Genomic DNA, 20254 nt, shown 5'->3' on the forward strand with positions numbered 1-20254 from the left:
ACACGTGACTTTAATGCACTCCAGTAAATGAGCAAGAGTATTTCCTGAGAACCCTACAAAGCAAGTTCACGGTTCCCCTGGAAAAAGACAGGAGAGCCCAGCTCTGCGAGAGTCTCCATCATACAACTGGGGCTCGGCGAGGACCCGCACTCTATGGCATCCTGGTCTCACATATAAATTCCCCAGCACACGGGCACAAATCCAATGCGGGTGGGGCTGGGGGCGGTCAGGGAGCCGGGGCGTGGGACCGAAGCATTGGTCCAAAGCATTCTTTGCAATTTCCTATGAATCTCTAATTACTTAAAAAAGGTAAGAAAAAGACTACTGTTTATTAAAAGAATTAAGGCAATAAAAGGACGTTTACAGATGAATAAAAACTGTAGGGCCTTACTGCCAAGAACTCTTCTCAAAAATAATTTCTGGGCACCTGGGTGGCTCAGTTGGAGAAGTGTCTGTCTTCGGCTCAGGTCATGATCCCAGGGTCCTGGGATCGAGTCCTGCATCGGGCTCTCTGCTCAGCGAGGAGTCTGCTTCTCCCTCTGAGCTTCTCCATCTCATGCTCTCTTTCCCTCTCTCAAATAATAAATAAAATCTCAAGAAAAGTAATTTCTGAAGGATGTACATCAGAAGGATGGATTGTAAAACTATTTAAGAACGGAAACCGCTGAAGAGAATCAGGAAGGAATGATAACGCAAAATAGTACATATGTTAGAACGCTTCTTCTTCTTCTTCTTTTTAAAGATTTTGTTTATTTGACAGAGAGAGACAGAGAGAGAGAGGGAACACAAGCAGGGGGGAGTGGGAGAGGGGGAAGCAGGCTTCCTGCTAAGCAGGGAGCCCAATGCGGGGCTCAATCCCAGGACGCTGGGATCATGACCTGAGCTGAAGGCAGAGGCTTAATGACTGAGCCAGCCAGGTGCCCCTGTATATTATAACTCTTAAGTATGTTGAAGAGATAAAGGTTTTTTTCTCTCCAATCACAGACACTGAACCCAAAACCAGTTTTACGTATACGTTATACAATTTTTTTTGAAGGAGTAGCTCAGTGAAATCTTCCAGAACATAGAGAAAAAAGATCTTCTAACTTATGCCATGAGCCCAGTATAGTCTCGACACCAAAACCAGAGATGCACAACACGAGAAGGAGAATCACACACTGTTCGTTTAACACACCACGGCCGTGTTACTTTGTCCCTGGAATGCGGGGGTGGTCGACTGTTAGTGACTGCCGGAGAGAAACCTGCCTTCCTGCCTCCGCAGACTGAAGGGCGTAGACTGTTCGCCCAACTCAATAGATGCGGAAAGAATCGCTGATAAAATTCATCGTTTATCTGCGGTAAACACCATTAGCAAACCAGGAAAATCATTTCTTTCAGCCGACAAACCACCGTCACCGAAGCAGGGAAGCCAGAGAGGCGATCTGGAAGCACCACCCAGACCAGTACAACATCCGCACCCCAGCCCGTCCCAAGAGGCCGCGGGGGTGCACGCGGGCTGCAGGGGCGACGCAGGCATGGGGGCGGGTGCACCCGGGCACCTCCGTCCCTTGCCCTCATTCTAGCCCTGATGCTGGAGAGCCCAGTCGGTACACTCAACCAGGCAAAGAGATCACAGGCCAAAGGTCAGAGAAAGGTCTAGAAACAGCGGCAGGTGGTGATGGTCTCCTCAGGGAGGCACACAGTCCGTGTCGGCAGAAAGGACGGATTTTAAGAGACATGGCCAGATGCCAGGTGGCGACGCGGGCAGCCCTCAGAGGTGGACCTCGTGGTTTCAGAGCAGGCTATCCGGCCGCGTAATGTCGGGGATGGAACTTAACCCCCTCAGGCCTCGGTCACTCCATCATAAAGCGAGCGAGACAGGTTTAAACAAGCTGGTGATGATGGGGCCTGTGGCACCGAGGCCGGCATGAGCCAGAAAGGCAGCCAGCGCGGACGTCGTGTCCCGGCCCTTGGCTCCCCTGGGTCCCGGGCACAGCTGTGGCGGACCCGCCCACCTGCTCCACTTGGACACGGGCCCCCTGCTCCGCGGCTGGGTTCCCTACAGGGCTCCCCTCCCGAGCTGTGGTGTGTGGGGGGGGTCGCCCACCTTTCCTCCTGGGGCCACGGAGCCTCCCTGGTGCGGGCATTGGCCAGGGAGCCCCGGCCAAGCTGTCAGGACAAGCAGAGTGCACGCTCCAGCCTCCAGCCATCAGGGGCCTTCACTGGTGCCGCGACACTGCTCAGAGTGCCCTCAGGGCTGGTACGGGGCAGCAGGGACGGGGCCCTGTGTGGGTGGGGCTGGAGCCGGGGCGGCCGTGGAGGAGTCGCCGGGACACGTCTGCCTCCAGTCAGAAGCTCGGCAGGAGACCGCAGGCATCCATCCTCAGAGCCTAGGTCTGCTTGTGTCCACCACACGGGCTAAGGGTTGGTGTGAGATGATGACGCCTACAAACCCTGGGTGTCCCATGCCTCGTGGGGAGTCCGCTGTGCACCCAGCTCCCCGAGGGTCCTGGTGAAGAAGAACCGGGAGACACAGGCACTGCCCCTGACCCCGTACTCACGTCATTGAAATGCTTGGTGGTCTTCATGATATAGGGGGTCCTTTCGTTCTTCTCCAGTTTCATCCAGCCCTGTCCGAAGAACTCCCTGTGGGAAGCGAGGACACCCGCGCCATGAGCTCTGTCCCACTCAGCCCTTTGCTGTGAGGGCTCTGACCCTTGGGGTGGAACCTCCCGCAGAGCCCCAGACAGGAAGGGAAGCTGCGCTGGCGTCTAGCTTGGTTTGGACTGGCTCAAGGCCTCAGTAGCCTCATCTGTGAAATGGGAACGCAGCCACTTTCCCCCCGGGGCTGCTGGCAGGACAAGGCCAGAGCCCCGTGTGGGAAGGCTCAGCATCTACCATGGAGGCAGAGTCCAGGGGGCCCTGTCTGGGAGCTCGGGCCCAACGGGGAGCACTCCTGCCTCAGACTCACTGTGCAGAGAGGCCGGTCTGCAGCCTAGGGGTGGCGGGGCAAGGAGCCTGCAGGCCAGTGTGAGTCCTGGGAGGACCCTGTGGGAAGGCCACAGACAGTCCGGGCCTCTTGGGGTAGCTCTGCATTTGGTAGGGACGGTGAGGGGCCCCAGTCGCATGCCGTGGACAGGACGGGAGCAATTCTCTGCTTCTGCACTCAGAGGAGCCCCCCAGAGCCACTGGGCTTCACCGGTGGACCCCGCCACTGCCCGAGATGCAGCCACCCTCTCCCCACTGACTGCCGGTGGAAGTTTCCGGAAGCAGAGACCAAATACCCTAGAGTGTGTCAGAGCCTCAGATCCCGAGGTTCCAATGTGGGGAGACTATTCCCGGACACTTGTCAGAAAATCCGAGAAATGCTTCCTTACAAGGCGGTTTACGTCAGCTTTAGATGAAAACGTGAAAACTGTAGCGACTTCACGCCTCGCGGAGGGAGGCTGGCATGAGTTCACTAAGTGGTGCAGTTACCAGCGGCACTTGGGGCGAGGAGCTACAGTCCCGGCGGGGACGCCAGGCCTCTGGGCTCCTGCGACATCCAGAGCTGGCCCCGCCCCCTGCTCTGGGGGCACATGTGTGTGCACACTCACATGCAACCAAGCACAGGTGTGCACACTCATGTATGCACATTCACACACCAACACACACGTGTGTACCCTTGCACGCCCGCACATGTACATAGCGCACAACTCACGTGTTTGTGCTCACACACCCACATAGTCACACCCATACACACGTGTGCACAATCACAAGCAGGTGTGCACACACTCACCCACGCACATGCGTACACAGTGCACAACCGCACTGGTGTCTTGCACACCCACGCAGTCACACACATGCGCACACTCACACACTCTCACGCGTGCACGCACTCACACGTTCACGCACACCCACACACATGCGTGCGTGTGCACACTAACAGGCGCACATGCTCCTCTTTTAGAGCTCTGGAAGAGGGGAGCTTCTGGGAAAGCTTGAGTGTGCATGCGCACGTGTGTGCAGAGCGTGGGGCCAGGGAAGAGAGCACAGTCCTGTCCCACATCCCTGTGGACACACACGCTTCTGATTCCCCGTGGTGGGTGCACGTGGCTCCGGATGTCCAGGCGTGGGTCCCAGGGAGGCCATGCAGCCAGCTGCTGGGAGGGGGGGCCCGCACCCACGGCCACTCACTCATAGGGGATCTTCTTGAAGACGAGGTGATCCAGCAGGGTGAGCTGCTCCGCGATCTCCAGGGCAGAGTGGTTTTCAAAGGGCTCTGCCTTGACGCCTTCCGCCTGAGGGGAACAAGTCCTGAGTCAGGACCTCCTGCTTCCCCGCGGCCTCTCTGGTGCGATCTCAGCCTTGTCCTGGGTGGGGGCGGGAAGGGCACGGCGGGGGCGTGTGCGGGCCCGTGCTCCGTGAGTCAGCACTCCTGCCACAAGGAGGCTACCTTGTCCCGCATGGGACTGAGACCACAGAGGCGTCCGGAGGACTGTGACTGGCCCACGTCAGTCGGCAGGACACGGGCTGCCTGGGCCTGGAGCCCGGCTGTGAATTCAGGCTCCCCATGACCTGTCCCTCCCCTCATGTTCTGTCTGGACCCATAGCTGGCTCCAGAATGTCTCATTTGGAGCCCCATTAGCAGTGTGGGCTCACCGGGGTGATGACCTCCCGGGGCACCCAGAAGGTGGCTGGCTGGCCCTCGTCGTGGGGTTCCCGTGTTTCTGGCCCCCAGGACCACCGTGGGCACAACCTTTATGGCTATCCACCGCCTGGCATCCCCGGCCAGGGGAAAGCCTTGGGAAACACTTGTCAGGGGACCAAGGTCCTGGTGGCAGGGATTTGATCAAAGGTGGACGTGGAAATGCCGGTGTCCTTGACACAGAGGCCCCCTGTAGTGTCTGGGAGGGGCGAGACAGGGCTGGAGGAGAGAGCCGAAGGAGCCTCAGGGCTGGCCCTGGGGTGGGGGGGCTGTATCCAGGAGCGAGGGGTCAGGAACACGAATCACCCCGACCTCTAGCTAAGCCACACGGGACAGAGGGCAAGCCACCCTGCCCAAGGTCTCAGGGGCTGGGCTGAACACCCCCAAGCCTGCACTGCTCACAAGGGAACAGGTCCACCTCCTATCAAGGGGGCAAGCCCTCTCCTAGACCGTCTGCCTCCCTCCATCCCTCCCCCGCTCCCTCAGCAAACAGCCACTGAGGGTCCCTGCTAGACACTGGACGCAGAAGGACCAGAAAACAGTCCTGGCTACCAGAGAGCTCCAGCCGCAGGATGGGGCAGGGACAGCACGCAGGGAAGCAGAAGAAGAGCTCCCACACAGTCCTGGGCGTAGTGTCCCCAGACCAGAGGTCTGGATGTGATGGCAGGGGGCATGATACCATCAGGGAGTGACAAGTGGTGACTTGGGGACAAGAACAGCAGGTGCCACCAAGGGGGGCCCAGGACAGCTGCCAGGCCTGAGGGCCCGTGGGGGTGAGCCACAAGAAGGCTAAGGCAGAGAAGGCAAGGAGCTTGCCCTGCTCCCTCTGGGTCACCTGGGAGACAAGGTGACCCCGGAGGAGAGGTGGAAGCAGAGCCGGCCCGCCTGCCTTGGGGCCCGTCTGAGTGTCCCTGTGAGCAGCCCTCAGGCTCTCTGGCGAGGCCGCTGGGGCCTGTGCACACAAGGTGTGCCCCCCACGCACTCTCGGGGCTCCGGGAACAAGTCCGGGCTGGAGGGCGGCTATGCTCAGCGATGCTTTGTTCTGCAAGAGCCTCAGGATGTTTGCCCGGAAACAAGGGGCTCTCATGCTCTCAAGGGCTCAGCACTGTGGTTGGTCCCTGCCGGGAACCGCTCAGGGAAGGAGCCCGGACTCTCAGGGCTCAGCCAACCTCCTGCCCCAAGGGTCCATGTGGCGTCTTTGCACCAACACCTTTCCTGCCCCGGGACCCAGCCTCCATCCCAGCGGCGCGGGGGGGGGGCAGGGTGTCGGCCGCTGCAGGCTGGAGGTGCCCCCGGTGCTCCCCATGGGGTCCCAGGCCTCGGATAGCTAGGAGGAGAGGGGAGGGGAGCGGTGTGCCCAGAACCCGAAGTCCTCTGTCCTCACTCTGGGTACGGCAGCGCCCAGAGCTCGGGCCGCCAGTGCGGGAAGTGAGCCAGCATGGGGCTGTGGGGCGGGCAGAGGCCGTCGGCCTCCAGCTTCCTTGCCACCACGGTGGCAGGGGCCCTGGTCTCTGGGGTGGCTTGTGGCGGCATGCCGGGGCCACCTGGCTGACCTGGAGGAGGACGCGGGCCCGCTGGGCCCCGGGAGCACATCGCCGCCCTCTCCACTGCGCGCCCCGCTGCCGTGAGCTCAAACGGCTCGCAGCAAGCTAGCGCTCCCCGGGGGCGCCCGCATAGGTGGACGGCGGCTCCGACTCCAGGGGATGAGGCACCATGAGTGCGGGACGAGCTCTTGCTCTTGAGTTGGAACCGAGCCAGGTGAGGACTCAGGCTTGGACCCTGAGGCCCTGGGTGGGGCCCGTCACCGCCCCTGCCCCTGCTGCTTCATCCCCCGCGGGACTGCAGGTGTAGACGGGCTGCCCTTGAAGAGAGCCTGGCCGGGGGTCAGCGCTCAGGAGCCCCCCCCCCACGCTGGAACCCCCTAGCCTCCTCCAGGGACCTCGGAGCAGAGACCAGCCGGCGGGGCTGGGGAGGGGGGCCGGGGAGGGGGGCCGGGGAGGGGGCCGGGGAGGGGGGCCGGGGAGGGGGGGCCGGGGGGGGGGGCCGGGGAGGGGGGGCCGGGGAGGGGGGAGGGGGGGGGGCCGGGGAGGGGGGCCGGGGAGGGGGGGGGGGGGCCGGGGAGGGGGGCCGGGGAGGGGGGCCGGGGAGGGGGCCGGGGAGGGGGGCCGGGGAGGGGGGCCTGGGAGGGGGGCCGTGAGCAGAGGATGGGGGGGGAGGGGCGGAGGTGAGTTCCCTCCCTCCAAAAAGTGGTGCTGATTCCTGCTCCCTGGTGTCTGGGAACGTCACCTGATCTGGAAATAGGGTCTTTGCACGTGTGCCCTGGTTAAGAGGAGGTCACTGGGGGGGGTCCCAGTCCAACAGACCCGGTGTCTCCCCGGGATGGGGGAGCTTGGACGCAGGGAGAGACATGCTTAGGGAGGGTGACGCAGGGGTGAGGATAGCCCAGAACAAGGAGGCAGAGAGCAGAGGTTCAGGGGCACACGCCGAGGGCCACCCAGGGCTCCAGGAAGCTGGAAGAGGCAGGAAGCCCCCCCCCACCCCGGGAGCGTCTTCTGCTGACACCTGACTTCAACCCCCGGCCTGCAGAATGGGCAGAGGACACGTTTCTGCTGCTCTGTGTCAGCGGCACTGTCTTCTGGCCGCACCCGGGGACCCGTGCTGGAGGGGCTGTGAGGTGCGTGGGGCGCGGCTCACCAGCTGCGTGATCTCCTCCAGCGTGATCTGGTTGTCACCCGGGTCCTCCTGGGTCAGAGTCCTAAAGCACGAGACAGCACGGGGAGCCCCGTGAGCAGGTTCCCCTGCCTCCCCTCGGTGTCACCCCTCCCCACGCAGGTCCCTGCGGGCTGCTCTGCACTTTCCCGAGCCGGAGCCCACTGCCCATTGGTCACGGATGTCTCCCTGATGGCCTGACCTTCAGGATTCAGCTCCCTGCCCCTCCGGCCTGGGTGAGGCCTCTCCTGGGGCCCCCTCAGCCCCAGTGTCCTGGTGTCAGGAAGGCTGTGTGCACGCTTGGCCCCTGTCACCCCAGGGCCAGGAGCCCAAGAGCGGGCTGATGTCTGATCTGTCAGCCCCCGTGGCTTGGGCCTGTGGCCAGTGCCCGTGGGACGACAGGAGGAACAAGGGGAATTGGTGCCAGGCCTGGGGGCGGTGTGGGCAGGAGAGCCTCCCAGACAGAGGAACAGAGCCAGTGGGAGGCCCAGAGGTGGCCCGTGTGCGGGGGCAGGAGGTGGCGGGTGAGTGCAGAGTGGGCAGTGGGCCATGGTGGGGCGTGAGGATGGACCCGGAGTCAGACCACAGTGCGTGGCCCACACTGTGACAGCACGGTGACCTCTGGGGGATGAGGCGGCCGTGGGCGCTTGGACAAACAGGAGTCCGCCCCGCAGAAGGCATTATCAGAGAACCTGACAGCCAGGTGACGGTGTACAGAGCGTCTGGCCCGGGGTGCCACTGCCGGCCGTGGCGAGGGTGCCATTCCACGCGGGCCCCCCCGACGCCAGCCTGCTCTCTTCGTGGCAGCGGAGGCAGTGTCCGGGACAAGCTCCTGAGCTGACGAGCCTCCGTCCGTGGGCTCAGGGGCTCTGCGCCCTCCTGAGGGAGAGACACTTGGCCCCGGGGCAGGCAAAGTGGACGGTGTAGCTGTTTAAGTCCCGCACTCGCCCCCGACGCCTGTAGACAGAGCCAGCCGGTATCGGCCGCTCGGCTCTGGGCAGGGGCGCCCACGCTCCTCTCTGGGCATCACATGCAGCCGGGGGTGCCACGTGGCCTCTGTGACTGAGGAGCTGGACTCTCAATCCATTAAGATTTAACGGCCCTGGGTGGCTGGCGGCTGCACCAAGGGCGCCGGGACCAGACAGGAGCTGGGGGCTGTGCGGTGGGGGCAGGCACAGCTCCTGCCTCAGGGAGGTCCAGGTCCGAGCGGAGGAAGGACATACAGATGCCTGCCAGGGACCCGTCCGCAGAAACGGGGCGCACAGCCCTCCGGTGGCTCAAATCCCCCCCAACACCCGAACACCTGCTTGAGGCCAGCCCACCTGGAGGGAAGCCCCTGGCTCCCTGCCCCTGGCCAGTAGTGTGGGGACAGGGCTGGGCCCCACGCAGTAGCCGTGCCCAGGGGGCTGGGGCTGCCCAGACCTGATGATGTTGGCTGCGGCCTTCCTCTCCTGGGTCAGCAGCTCGGGGTCGTGCATGACCTCCTCCAGGAAGCTGACCACCTTGCATCTGAGCTCGTCGTTGGTCTCGAAGTCCTGTGGGGGGAGACGTGGCGGCGGCTCTGGCCATTGCTCAGGCTGCCTGGAGCTGGCGCCCCGGTCCCACCACACGCGGGGGGCCGCCTGCCTTGTCTTCCTTTGCCCTGGCTGCGTGGGCAGGCACCAGGGGAGCCTAGAGACCCTCAGGTGTAAAACTCTGGGCAAGACCAGGGGTCAGCTCCTGGCTGGTTGTGCCCCAAGGCCAGGACCCTGGGGTGCAGATGTACTGGTTCCCTCTGCAGAGAGGTGGACGGACCCAGGCCTCAGGGCCCTGGAATGTCCTTGGTGCCCTCCCAGGGGAGGCACTGGAGCAGCCCCTAGGCCCCCTCCCGCTGCCCCGAGGCCATCCTGCTCGCGGTCCTGGCAGGGGCTCCCGGGGGCCAGCACGGGGGGTGCCCACCCACCTGAGAGTGTTTGGAGACCCAGTGGCGGAGCACGTTCAGGACGCGGTTGGTGGCCGCTCGCCGGATCACGAACTCCTTGTCCCCGTTCCTCTGGTCAGGGGGAAACCCTGCGGCACAGGGGACACAGGGTACAGGAGAACAAGAAATGGGGCTCGGTGCTCGTCGGGATCCAAGCCCTGGGCCGGGGTCAGCCAGGCCACTGCGGTGCCAGCACCTGCGGCCTTCGGGTTGGGGGTTCAGTGCTGGCCAAGGCCGGGGGCAGCAAGCCCTGAACGCCCGGAGGGGGGGCGGTGTCCGGGGCTGCGGCCGGGCTGTGCCCGCAGAGGGAGCAGACCCCTCCCACGTACCTGCGCTGGCCAGGGACATCCTGCGGTACTTTTCCTTGTTCGGGGCTCCCTCGTTGGCTCCTGCCGTGGCGATGGCAAAGGCAGAAGCCGCCGACAGGGCGCTGCGCGTACTGTCCAGTTCCCGACACGAGGTCACGACGACCCCGTTGTTGTAGGAGAAGAGGGGGAACTCTGTGGAGGGGACGGAACCGACCCTCAGCCTTCCCTCGGCTGCCAGAGAACCGGGGGTCCCCATACCGGAGCAGCCCCAAGACAGCCAACCCGTCCTCACAGGTCCCAGGGCTTAGCAGGCGGGGGGGGGGGCCCATTCCCCTGCTCACATCCCGCGGGAGACAAGCGACCCCCCCAGGGCGGTCTTGGGGTAGGGAAAGCCCCCACCTCCCCCTGCCTTCTCCACGGAGCCGTGCCAGTCTGTGGAAGCCCCAGCTCATGCCCTGTCCACGGCTCTGCTTTACCCCCTGGGGCCCGGCTGGCCCGTGCTGCTTGGGGACAGCATCATGAGCTTCCTTACGCTCTTGGGCTATTTGGGATGAACACATAACCTTTCCAGTGGCTGACAGGCTCACGGGCACGATGGGGCGGAGTGAGGCCTGGCTCGCTGTGTGGCCTCGCATGTGTCAGATACCCTGAGTCCCTCGTCTGTGCGCAGTAGGGACAGAAACACCCACTCTGAGCAGTGGATGTCCCATTAGAGGAGAGGGTGTGGCCGCAAGTCCACAGCCTCACACCGTGAAACGCTCGGGCCAAATAACGCTTAGTATTTAGCGGTAGCAGTCACAGCCCCTGATTCTGGAAACCCAGCCCGTCCTCTTCGGGTCTCTGGACAGCAAGCCACAGTCAGGACGAGCTCATGGTATTGGTGCTGCAGGGAGCGAGTGGCTTCCTTCAAACACTCCAGACTCCGTTCTGATGTCTGCAGTGTGGTCACTCTGAGAAGCCATGGCTGTGGGCCCAGGGCCGGGTGGCCGTGGGACCTGTGGGGTCTCCCTGGGCAACCTGGACGGCGGGGGGTCCGTGGGCCGGGGCGGGAGGGGCCGTCCTGAGATGTGAGGCGAGCAAGGGCTCACGTGGGGACCTCGGTCGGTAACTGGGACCCCCTGGCCCCTGAACCTGAACCCCGTGGATGAGCCCATCCACCCCGCTGGCCCTTCCGGTGTCGGCCACGCCGTCTGCTGTAGAGTCTGGGTGACCGTGCTGGGCGGAGTGGCCCGAGCCCCGCCGTCGCCCTGTGGGCTGTGACGCTCGGCAGCGGTCCTGCACGCGGGGTCCCTTGTCCCTCATCTGCACTAGCGAGACCGCCCCCTCCCCCTGGCCGCCCACCCCCCCCACCTCCTCCCGGAATCTGTCTGTAACGTCCCGGGGCTGAGCTGTACCTGAGGAATTTTTGCTTTTGACCGACTTTGGCGTCGTGGGCGATTTGGTCGGTGACACCTCGGGGTCCCCATCGTCACTCTGGTTTTGGTCGTTGTCGGACTCTTCCCTCACCGAGACTTCCGAGGCTGGAGAGAGAAGGAATGATGTCACGTGTGGCCAGTCCCTCGTCTGGAAGTCCAGGCCTCTAACGGGCGGAAGCGGAACAGAGCGGTTCGGGATCTGCACCCCGGAGGAGGCGGGATGGCTCTGGGGGAGGGGGCTGTGGGGTCCCTCCTGCGCCCGCAGGGGTGGGGAGTCTCCAAGATGGCGCTTTTCTCCCCGGGCTGGTCGGCCTCTCACGGGCTCTGATGGGGACTCGTTGGGATGCGAGTGCGGACTCGGGGGTCTGGAGGGGCTGCACAGCGCTGACACGCCCCCGGGGGAAGCCCATGAGGCCGGTCACAGACCACACTCTGAGCAGCAAGGGGCCATGCCCTATGCCCCCACATGTGTGCATGAGTGTGGCGGTGTGCCCGCATGTGTCTGAGTGTGTACCTGTGTGCACACGCGTGTGTGTATTGCGTGTCTGCTCAGTGCGTGTGCCTGTGAGCGCGTGTCTGGGGATGAGCGCGTGTGCACGTGTCTGTATGTGCACCTGTGCGTGTGTGCATGGGTGTGAAGCGTCTCAGGTGACCATCGGCCCTGCGGCCCAGGGAGTCCTGCTCCGCGCCCGCGCTCCCGCACTTCTTGTCATGATCACGTGTTCTGGTTTCGGCAACAACTTACAGTCTCCCCAAGCTTAGCACACTCGTGGTTTACATGTTTTGGAGAAAAGTGATGAACTGTGCTAAAAGTGAGATCTTGGTCAAAGACTCTTAACCTATCTGGTCCTCAGCTTCCCCAGCTGGAAAGTGAGTGAAATTACACACGACCGTTTGGAGACCCAGGCAGGTCTTCTCTTTAGAAACGAGCGTCTGCACGCACATGCACACGCACGATCTGTGCACAATCAGTCGGGTTCAGGGGCTCCTCTATTGCTGGCTGAGAAGCCCCTTGTGAGATCACTTCGCAGGGGCAGGGCCATGGGGGTAGGGCGAGGGCTGGGAGGCGGGGCCGGGGACGAGGGGGCAGGGCGGGGGCCTGGGGGCCGCTCCCCCGGCATCCACTCACTCTGCTTGCTGAGAGCTACGGGCTCTTCCGGCTTCTCAGCGGCTGTGTCGCCCTCGTCCGGGATCTTGTTGGCAAGGCTGCTGGACACGTAGAGCTTGCTGGTGTCCAGCGTGGCCTTGCTGAAGGGCGACACGGCCGAGTACAGGCTGGTGTAGCCGTTGGAGCTGCAGCTGAGGGCGGCCAGGTCCAGGGCCTTGCCGCCCGTGATGATGGGGATGTTCAGGGACAGCTTCCGCCGGCGGCTCGGCGACGACGTCTTGGTGATGGACAGGGGCGGTGGCGACGAGAACTTGCGTGTGGCGCGCGGGGACTTGGGGGGGTCGCCGTACAGCAGCTTGTTGCTCTGGCCACTGGCGAACAGGAGCTCCAGTGACCTGCGGGGCGGACGGGGGACGGCGACCAAGGGTCAGCGTGGGTCTGGTGGCCTTCTCAGGCCTGGGGTCCCCCTGTCTCCGGGGGTGGCTCCAGGGGGAGCAGGACACAGGGGCCCCTGCCACGTCGGGCGTCTGCACCCACCCGGCACCGCTCGCCTGAGCACGTCCTTGTAGAGCCGCCGGGGAGATGCTGAAATTGCAGGACAGACCCGAGGGCGGAGGGATCTCGAGGGAACTGAAGGTGCGGACAGCCCGGTTATTTCGGGGGCAATACGCCAGCGCCCCTTCAGAAGTGCAGACTGACCCGACACATTCCTGAGTGAAGCCCGCTGAGCACCCACACCCAGGATCAAGGGAGGCGTGGGCACCGGACGCCGGCCCGCCAGCCTCGCGACCTTGCTCAGCTGGGACCTGCGTTCTGCCCGCTCAGGGCGGCTTTGCCCCAATTCCGTGCTGAATTCTGGATCGCACGAGCCCCTCCCTCTACATGCAAGTGGCCTTAACCTAAAACTCCCCAAGATTGTTTCTGGGGGGATGCAGCTCTGGGAAACGTCCCCGGTGTTCTTGCTACTTGTTGCAAGGGAAAGCCTTCTCCTTCCCATGCTGGCTGCTTCTGTCCTTTGGCTCCAAGCCCCAAAAAGCGAAGACAGTTTAAGTGACGCTCTTGGGACGCTGGCAGCTGGGCCGGTCCTCTGACCAGGTACATTTGAGGGGCATGGGGCAGGGGACAGTGTGATGACACGGCCCGTGGCCAGAGGTCTGCACCTGCCAGTGTCCCCTCTTGGGTCTGGGCAGGGACGCCGGCTCTCCGTCCACAGGGGCCTGATGGATGTCCCCGTGCTCTGACCTCACCCTTACCCAGGTCCTGACCGTGTTTACGGATGGGGAGGCCGAGGCTCAGAGATGGGAGTGGGGGCAGGCCTGGGGCAGGGAGTGGAAAGTGGGTGTCCAGGCCGTCCTGGTCAGGCCCCTCCCTGTGCACGCCGGGGCCCACCACTGAGGGCCAGGCTGGAAGCAGATACGTCACACATGTCGTTACACATGCAATCACTCACATGTGTGCAACGTGTCTGTGCTGTGTTCTGCGTGGGACAGACCCCTGCGCCCCCAGGAAGGGTTTCCTTAGTTTGCGCGTGGGAACCCAGCCTGCACGGGGGGAGGGTGGGTCTGTCCAGCTTTCTCGGGTTGGGAAGGTTCCAGAAGTTCAGAGCAGAGAAATGAGATCGGCCCCGCCTGGATACAGTCAGAGCAGGTGGACGGGGAGCCAGTGTGGGCAGGTGGGGGCTGGGGCATCGGGGCATGGGTGGCTGACTGCTTGGCTGCAGAGATGAGGGTAAGGAAGAAGGGTGGTTAGAGCCTCCAGGCCTCCCGACCCCTCCTCACGTCCTGGGCTCTCATTTGAGACCAGCTTGGCTTCCCAGTGACCTGGGAAGCTGGTGGGGCGCAGCAGCTCTGTCCCCAGTTTCACCCCGGGGGTGGAGGGCATTCAATGGGGCTCTGAGGCTCGGGATGGGCTGGCCTGGCCACCGCGCAGGCCTGGGCAGAAAAGGAAGTCACCTGCTGGTCCCTCCCACTCCCAGAGCAGCGACCTCCCTCGGGGGATGGATCGGGTCTCTGAACTCGGACGACCACAGAGCAACCCTCTCGACGCGGCCTCGCCGTCCCCAGGCTAACGCCCTTCCCCATGCGTCTCTGTGGGCTGCAGGCCCACGTGTGGTCGCTCCCTGCCCGGCCTCGCTCCGTGCTGCTCTCGCCCGCGTGACTCGGTGGTGGGGCGGGGCTGGAGGCCCCTGCTGGGCTCAGAGGCTGGGTGCCCGGCAGCTGGACGGACCCTGCGGCTCCCAGGCCGGCTCTCTGGGCTGCCCCAGGCCTCTGCCAGGCTAGCCCGGCCCCCGTGACGTGGGCTGCGCCTGTCCGAGTTCTCACCTGGCAGGGACCCAGGGCTCGCGGTGACCCGCCGGGCCCCTCGAGGCGTGGCCAGAGCTGGGGGCGGGCGGATGAACAGCGGACGGAGCAGGGCAGCAGGAGGACAGGAGGAAAAGGAGAGTGAGGGCCACCGCCGCTGCCCGCTCCACCAACTCATGGACGGGCCCCCACGCAGCCCCGGACGCCTGGGGGCCTGGGGACGAGTCTCCGGGCCTCTCCGGGTCCCGGCTGGCCCGATGGCAGGGCCGCGCTGTGGCGCTGGGGCTGGACGGGGGGTCTTGACGCGAGGTCAAGGCGGACTGCCTCCCAGAGGCCGCACCGGCCCACGTGCACCCGAGGGGGTTCCCCCTCTCTCCACAGCAGGGTGGGGTCCCAGCAGGGAAGGGCTGAGGGTCTCGGCCTCTCGTTGTGACCTTCCACCCATCCCCCATCCCCTTCTTTCTGAAATGAGAAGGCGGGGAAGCCCTGTGCTGTGGGGAGAGCCTCGTGCACCCTTGAGACGCCCCCCCCCAAGAGCTCCCGGGCAGAGGGGAAGACAGTGGGGCCTGGGCCGCTCAGCCCTCCCTGCCCCTGCACAGAGGGTGGGCTGGTTCCGGGGAGCCCGCACCCCACCCCCTCCAACTCAGGTCGCAGCCTCAGCCTGAGCCCCGCGCTCGGCTCCCCCCCCAGCCCGGACGGCCCGGGGCCCAGCGGCGGGAGGGGCCTGCCCACCTGGCGGGGATAGCGCTGATGGGCTTTCGGTAGATGGTGATGAGCTTGTCCAGCACCACGACGGCCGTGGTGAAGACGCGGTAGGAGTGCAGGAAGGTGTTGAGGAAGTCGATGCTCAGGAAGCGCAGGTCGGTCAGCCTCTCCAGCAGCCGCCCCACGCTGGCGTAGCGGATCTGCAGCACTTTGCAGGAGTTCATGGTCTTGCTGAAGCGGATGTCCACGTCGTCGCAGTAGAGGGAGGCGTCCGACCTGCGGGGGAGGCAGGGCCCCGGGGAGACGGCGGTCCGCGCCCGCGAGCCCACGCTCCGGCCGCCGCTGCCTCCCCGACGCATGGCCGCCGCGGGCGGGCGGACAGACGGACGCACGGACACCTGCTAGAGGCCAGCCGGCCTGCTCGGGCACCTGGGGAAGGTGGGAGGGTGGCCCTAGGCAGGAACGGGATGCCGGGACGCCGGGTCTGGCTCCCAGCAACAGCCCCGTATCCGCCTAGAAATTCTGGACAAAACCTATCAGACTCACAGACGGCGTGTTGCTGGGCTAAGAGGAGGGCGACCCGTCCTCAAGCGTTCACAGCACCGCTATTCCTAACGCCGCACGGGAGAGGCAACCCCGGGGTCCGCGTGCGGCTCACGGAGCAGCCTGGCGGGGTGCGTCCATGTGTGGAGGACGGCTCAGCCGGGAGCGGGTGCTGTGTGCAGGGAAGGGCCCCACATCGCGGGTTTGCAGGACACGCCGAGCGAGGGAATCCAGGAGCCAAGTCCGCACATCCTAGGACTTCATTTCTATGACGCGTCCCCAACAGCCCTGTCCACCGACACCGAGAGCAGGCGGCCGGCCGCCGGAGGGTTGGGGGAGGGCAGAGGGGGGTTTGGGGGGTGACGGAGACATTCTGCAATCAGGCGGCGGTGAGGTTCGCACAACACAGTGATGCGCTAAAATCCCAAACCGCACACTTAAAAACACCGAGTTTTATGCTACATGAGTTCCATCTCAGGAAAAACTAAGTGGGAACAGAAAGGTCTAAGGAGATTCCTGGAGGAATCTGGAAACCAGAGGATGCTTCATGCGTTCTTGGGACAGCGGCCGCTTAGGCATACGGAGTCCTAGGGTTTCCACTGGGAAGGGCCAGGCCTGGGTCTTGTTGGGGTGAGAACCTTACAGACGGCTGAGGCCCTGGGCGGGGGCCCTGAAAACTCGACCCACTGGGGGAGGGAAGGGGGAGTGTCCTGGGTTAGCCCGGGCTCCAGGGAAGGAAGGACGGGGCACAGACGCTCCTGAGAACATGCCCTTTGCCTCTCCACCGCTTGGGCACACGACCACGTACCACGTCGTTATCAGGGACCCCCAACCGGTATGAAGAGTGGTCCCAGGCTGTGGGCCCGCCAGAGCACCGCCCCGCCGGGCTCTGCAAGACCTTCACGGATAAATCCCTCCGAAAAATGAGCTCACGAATCAAAACAAAGCACCATACAAGGAACCAGGCCTGCATGAGCGAGCGCGACACAGGGACGTCGCCGCGTCAGGTCCCCAGGGCTCTCCCGTTTCCTGACAACCGTACTGCCTTCTTTCCCTGTGATTCCTCCGCCCGCAGCCGCCCACCGCTGTCCTCCCTTCCGCTCCGGACAAAGCCGACGGCCACGGCCGTTGGTGAGGGGCCCCCAGGCTGGGCAGGGGGCAGGAGGGGACTGTCCAGCAGCTCTGTCCCTTTACCCTGCCGGCCTCCGCAGAGGTCATGCCCACCTTGACGCCCCCCAGCTGCCTATTAAAGTACGGAGGTCAGTCTTCAGCCAGCAGAATATCGCCGGACCTCAGGTACGGGACTACAGTAAGACGCTCAGGGCTGGGCAGGGGTCCTGGACCTTCCTGAGTCCTGCATCCTGGGCCAGAGTGATTTCCCGATGGCGTGGGATCCCAGCAGAGCAGCCTGGCTCTTCTGGGACCTTCCGTGTTGGAGCTGGTGGCGGGACGCTTCCGTCCTCTGGGACAGGTGCTGGGGCGGCTGCCCCTGCCTCACAGGTCTGATGACCCCATGGCGGGGCTCGCACGGCCACACGCCTCTCAGCAGGGAGCCTGAGGTCAGGGGCCTCTCCCGGCGTGGCGATGGCCGGCAGTTCCGACCGCTGTTCCGATCGCAGCGCCCCCCCCCCCCCCCGCCAGTGGGGAGACCCCGGGAGGGGCGTTCTGTCGGTCTCACAGGGCGGTCCCGTCCTGTCTTGGTAGCTGTGGGCTCTCGCTTCTGGACGTCGTGAATCTCGGAATCGTGGTCTCCGTGTTGGTGCAGCGGCCGCGAGCAGCCCGGCGTCGGACACAGTGCCCACTCCCAGCGGGCGCCCGGCGAGGGCTCTGCACCCCTGGGGCCTCAGGTCTCCTTCCTCGAGCCGCCTTTGCCCTTCTTCTGTGCACACGGGCCACCGTGCTTCCCTACGCAGGCAGCGGCTGCCTGACGTCTCCGCTGTGTGCCACTGGGACGCGACTCGGACACAGAAGGAGCAAATAAAGGACAAGCCTGGAAACCTTATCAAAATGAGCTTCCGGGGAAAAGGCCCCGAAAACATAGGAATTCAGCTCCTACAGGCTGTCACGGCAAGAACGGGTGTCATACCCGTGGTCTGCTGAAGGACACGAGGCTTGGAGTCAGAATATATGGTTTGGAAGGACACCTGTCCCCCGTGTCCTGTGTGTCGTCGGATACCAGACTTACCTCCCTTCCCTGGTCTGTGACGTGGAAACAGGAAGGAAGGTCTACCTCCCAAGGCTTTAGCCAACACCGCACGAAGTGAGTGGCCTCCGGACCAGGCATGGGTGGTAAATGGGGTCATGCGTTCTCCTGGGGGGTCTCCCTTCCAGGAGCGCCGGCGCTGTCTCCCCAGGGCTCTCTCTGGACACATCCCTGGGATTCAAAACATTCCTGGGCAAGGAAACCATCAGCGAGCAGAGACGCCTTCTCAGGAGGAGGAAAGGGCCACGGAGCCTGGGCAGACACTGCTGTCCAGACGGCCCTTCCTGAAGAAACAGGCGGGACGACCCCTTCCAGGGAAACTGCCGTAAGACACAGACGCTTTACAAGACCTTGGCTTCTGGGTCCGCCGCGACTCAGGAAAGCACGGGACCATCTGAGATCACGGAGGTTTCCTGGACGCCGGAGACGAGATCGTGGTGTCAAAGGAGCCAGAGAGGCCTGGGCGCTCGGACGCCAGCGGAGGGACGCCCCACACACGCCTGAGAAAGTGTCCCGGCTCCAACAGGCAGCGGCAACGGGGTGAGGCCGGCGAGGGAAAGCGTAAGCCCCACGGGGGACGCAGAGAGGGACCGGCTCCGTGCCGGGAGTCTCCAGAGGAAGAGACGAGAGAGAAAACCAGGCAGGAGACGTGTCTGCAGGAGGGGGCCCTCCCGGTCGGCGGCGTCCAGCCCGCGGCCCAGGGGCTGCCACGTGGCGGTCCGATCTGTCCCCGGAGGGGGACACCTTCTGCACCTGGGCCCCAGCGTGTCCAGCCCGGGCCCGGCATGCTCACGGGGACCGTGCCGGACGGCGTGGCTCACGTCGGACCCCTCTGGTGCTGTTTGTTCCCAGCACCTTCTCTCCGGGCCCTTCTGCGTCTGGACAGAGAAGGCTGGAAACATCTCCCGTTACCTGTCGCCTCTGTTCTGAACCGGCCGCCACTGTTGGTCGCAGGGCCTCTGTCCTCTGTGGGAACCCATGCTGGACTGCGGCTCTCGTCAGGAAGACGGGGGCTCGTGCTGCAGGGGCGTCTGTTGCGAGATGCCTCTGAGCGTGGCTGAGCTGCCGTGATTCCAGGGGGGCGCTCCCCCACCGACCCCGGGACCACCGTCCCCAAGGCCACATGCTGGGGCCACTGTAGTGCCCTGGGGCCCAAGGCGGGCGCAGCGAGGGTCCTCAGCTCTCTGCGTGGCTGGACGCTCCTCTTGCCTGTGTCCACCCATGTCCACATGCCAGAGCGCTGGACGCGCTGTGCCTGGAGGCAGCGTGGGGCTTCGCACCCCACATCGGGCCACTCCCGAGTCCGTCTGATGTGGGGGCTGTGCCGGGGACGCAGAGGCTTGTGGGCACAGATGCAGGCACGGTCCCCGCCCACTGGCCGTCCAGCCAAGCCCTCGGTGCCCATGTGCTCCGTCATGGTGGCACCGGGCAGAGACCCTAACCCTTCGCCGTCGCGTTCCCCTCGTCTGACTCCCGGCCCCGCCGCCCCATCGTTCACGATGCGGATCCTGTAAGAAATCCCAAGCGCGCTGTGAAAAGTGAGAGGAAGCTCTGAGCAGGACAGACGAGGGGGCAGCGTGTGGGACACGCAGACACACGAACTCAGCGGGCGTACGAGTGCCGAACCCACTGATGGGAGGACCCAGCGGGCACCACTCAGGACGCAACGTGCCCGAGGCATGGGGACACTCCGTGCTCAGGCCTGTGACACCCATCCCGGGACCACACACCTGCCAGGACAGCTCAGTGGGGACAGCAGGGGTGCGGCTGGCCCAGGGGCTTTCCTCCCCGTCAGGTCTCTCGCTGGTCCCTGCAGGCCACGCACGGGTGGGGAAGGCTGCCGGGGCCAGGGATGCCGAGTGACCAAGCGTGACGCCCGCTCCAGCCCCGGCTCCTCACACGTGTTCAGAACAGACACGCTGGGCTGTGGCTCAGCTCCTTCCCAGGGTCCCTGAGCCTTCCTGTTCCGGGACCTTCGTCTGGGCAGGCCGGTCTGGCGGTGGACATGGAGACCGGTCACCTCCCCCTGCGACAGTCCGCTCTGCCCGTCCTGCTGCCCCACGGGGCTAATTATCATTCCCAACACTTGGGCTTTCCTGCCTCTGCAGCTCCGTTCACGCTGTTCCCTCCTCCCAGAGCGCCCTTCCCCGCCATTATCCTCACGGTCGGCTCTGGCGTCCTCTCTGCGGCGTCTGTCCCACCGTGCCAGGGGCCGTCACCTCTCACCTCCGGACCCACTCAGACCCACAGCGTTTCTCTCACTAAAGGGTCAGGGAGGGCGGAGACCACGCCTGACGGCTTCTGCTCCCTCGGCGCTCCTGGGACCAGGACGCTGCG

General features: G+C 64.4%; 1 protein-coding gene across 3 annotated transcripts in view; it reads right to left on the reverse strand.

Moving 5' to 3' along the window:
- Positions 1 to 20254, reverse strand: part of RASGRF1 (Ras protein specific guanine nucleotide releasing factor 1) — an 88088-nt gene that overhangs the window by 12207 nt on the left and 55627 nt on the right. For 2 of the 3 annotated variants that reach the window (XM_013062022.2, XM_045067182.1), the window contains 10 exons: positions 15199 to 15447; positions 14488 to 14544; positions 12188 to 12561; positions 11038 to 11163; positions 9665 to 9835; positions 9318 to 9424; positions 8798 to 8910; positions 7361 to 7421; positions 4156 to 4259; positions 2541 to 2625 (listed from right to left, as the gene is read on the reverse strand). In XM_013062022.2, coding sequence (XP_012917476.1) covers positions 2541 to 2625; positions 4156 to 4259; positions 7361 to 7421; positions 8798 to 8910; positions 9318 to 9424; positions 9665 to 9835; positions 11038 to 11163; positions 12188 to 12561; positions 14488 to 14544; positions 15199 to 15447 — 1447 coding nt within the window. The remainder of the gene's footprint in view (positions 1 to 2540; positions 2626 to 4155; positions 4260 to 7360; positions 7422 to 8797; positions 8911 to 9317; positions 9425 to 9664; positions 9836 to 11037; positions 11164 to 12187; positions 12562 to 14487; positions 14545 to 15198; positions 15448 to 20254) is intronic. The other variant, XM_004763620.3, reaches the window with a different exon arrangement.

Source organism: Mustela putorius, unplaced genomic scaffold, assembly GCF_011764305.1.
Source record: "Mustela putorius furo isolate JIRA1106 unplaced genomic scaffold, ASM1176430v1.1 tig00003875_pilon_pilon_pilon, whole genome shotgun sequence".
Taxonomy (NCBI): domain Eukaryota; kingdom Metazoa; phylum Chordata; class Mammalia; order Carnivora; family Mustelidae; genus Mustela; species Mustela putorius.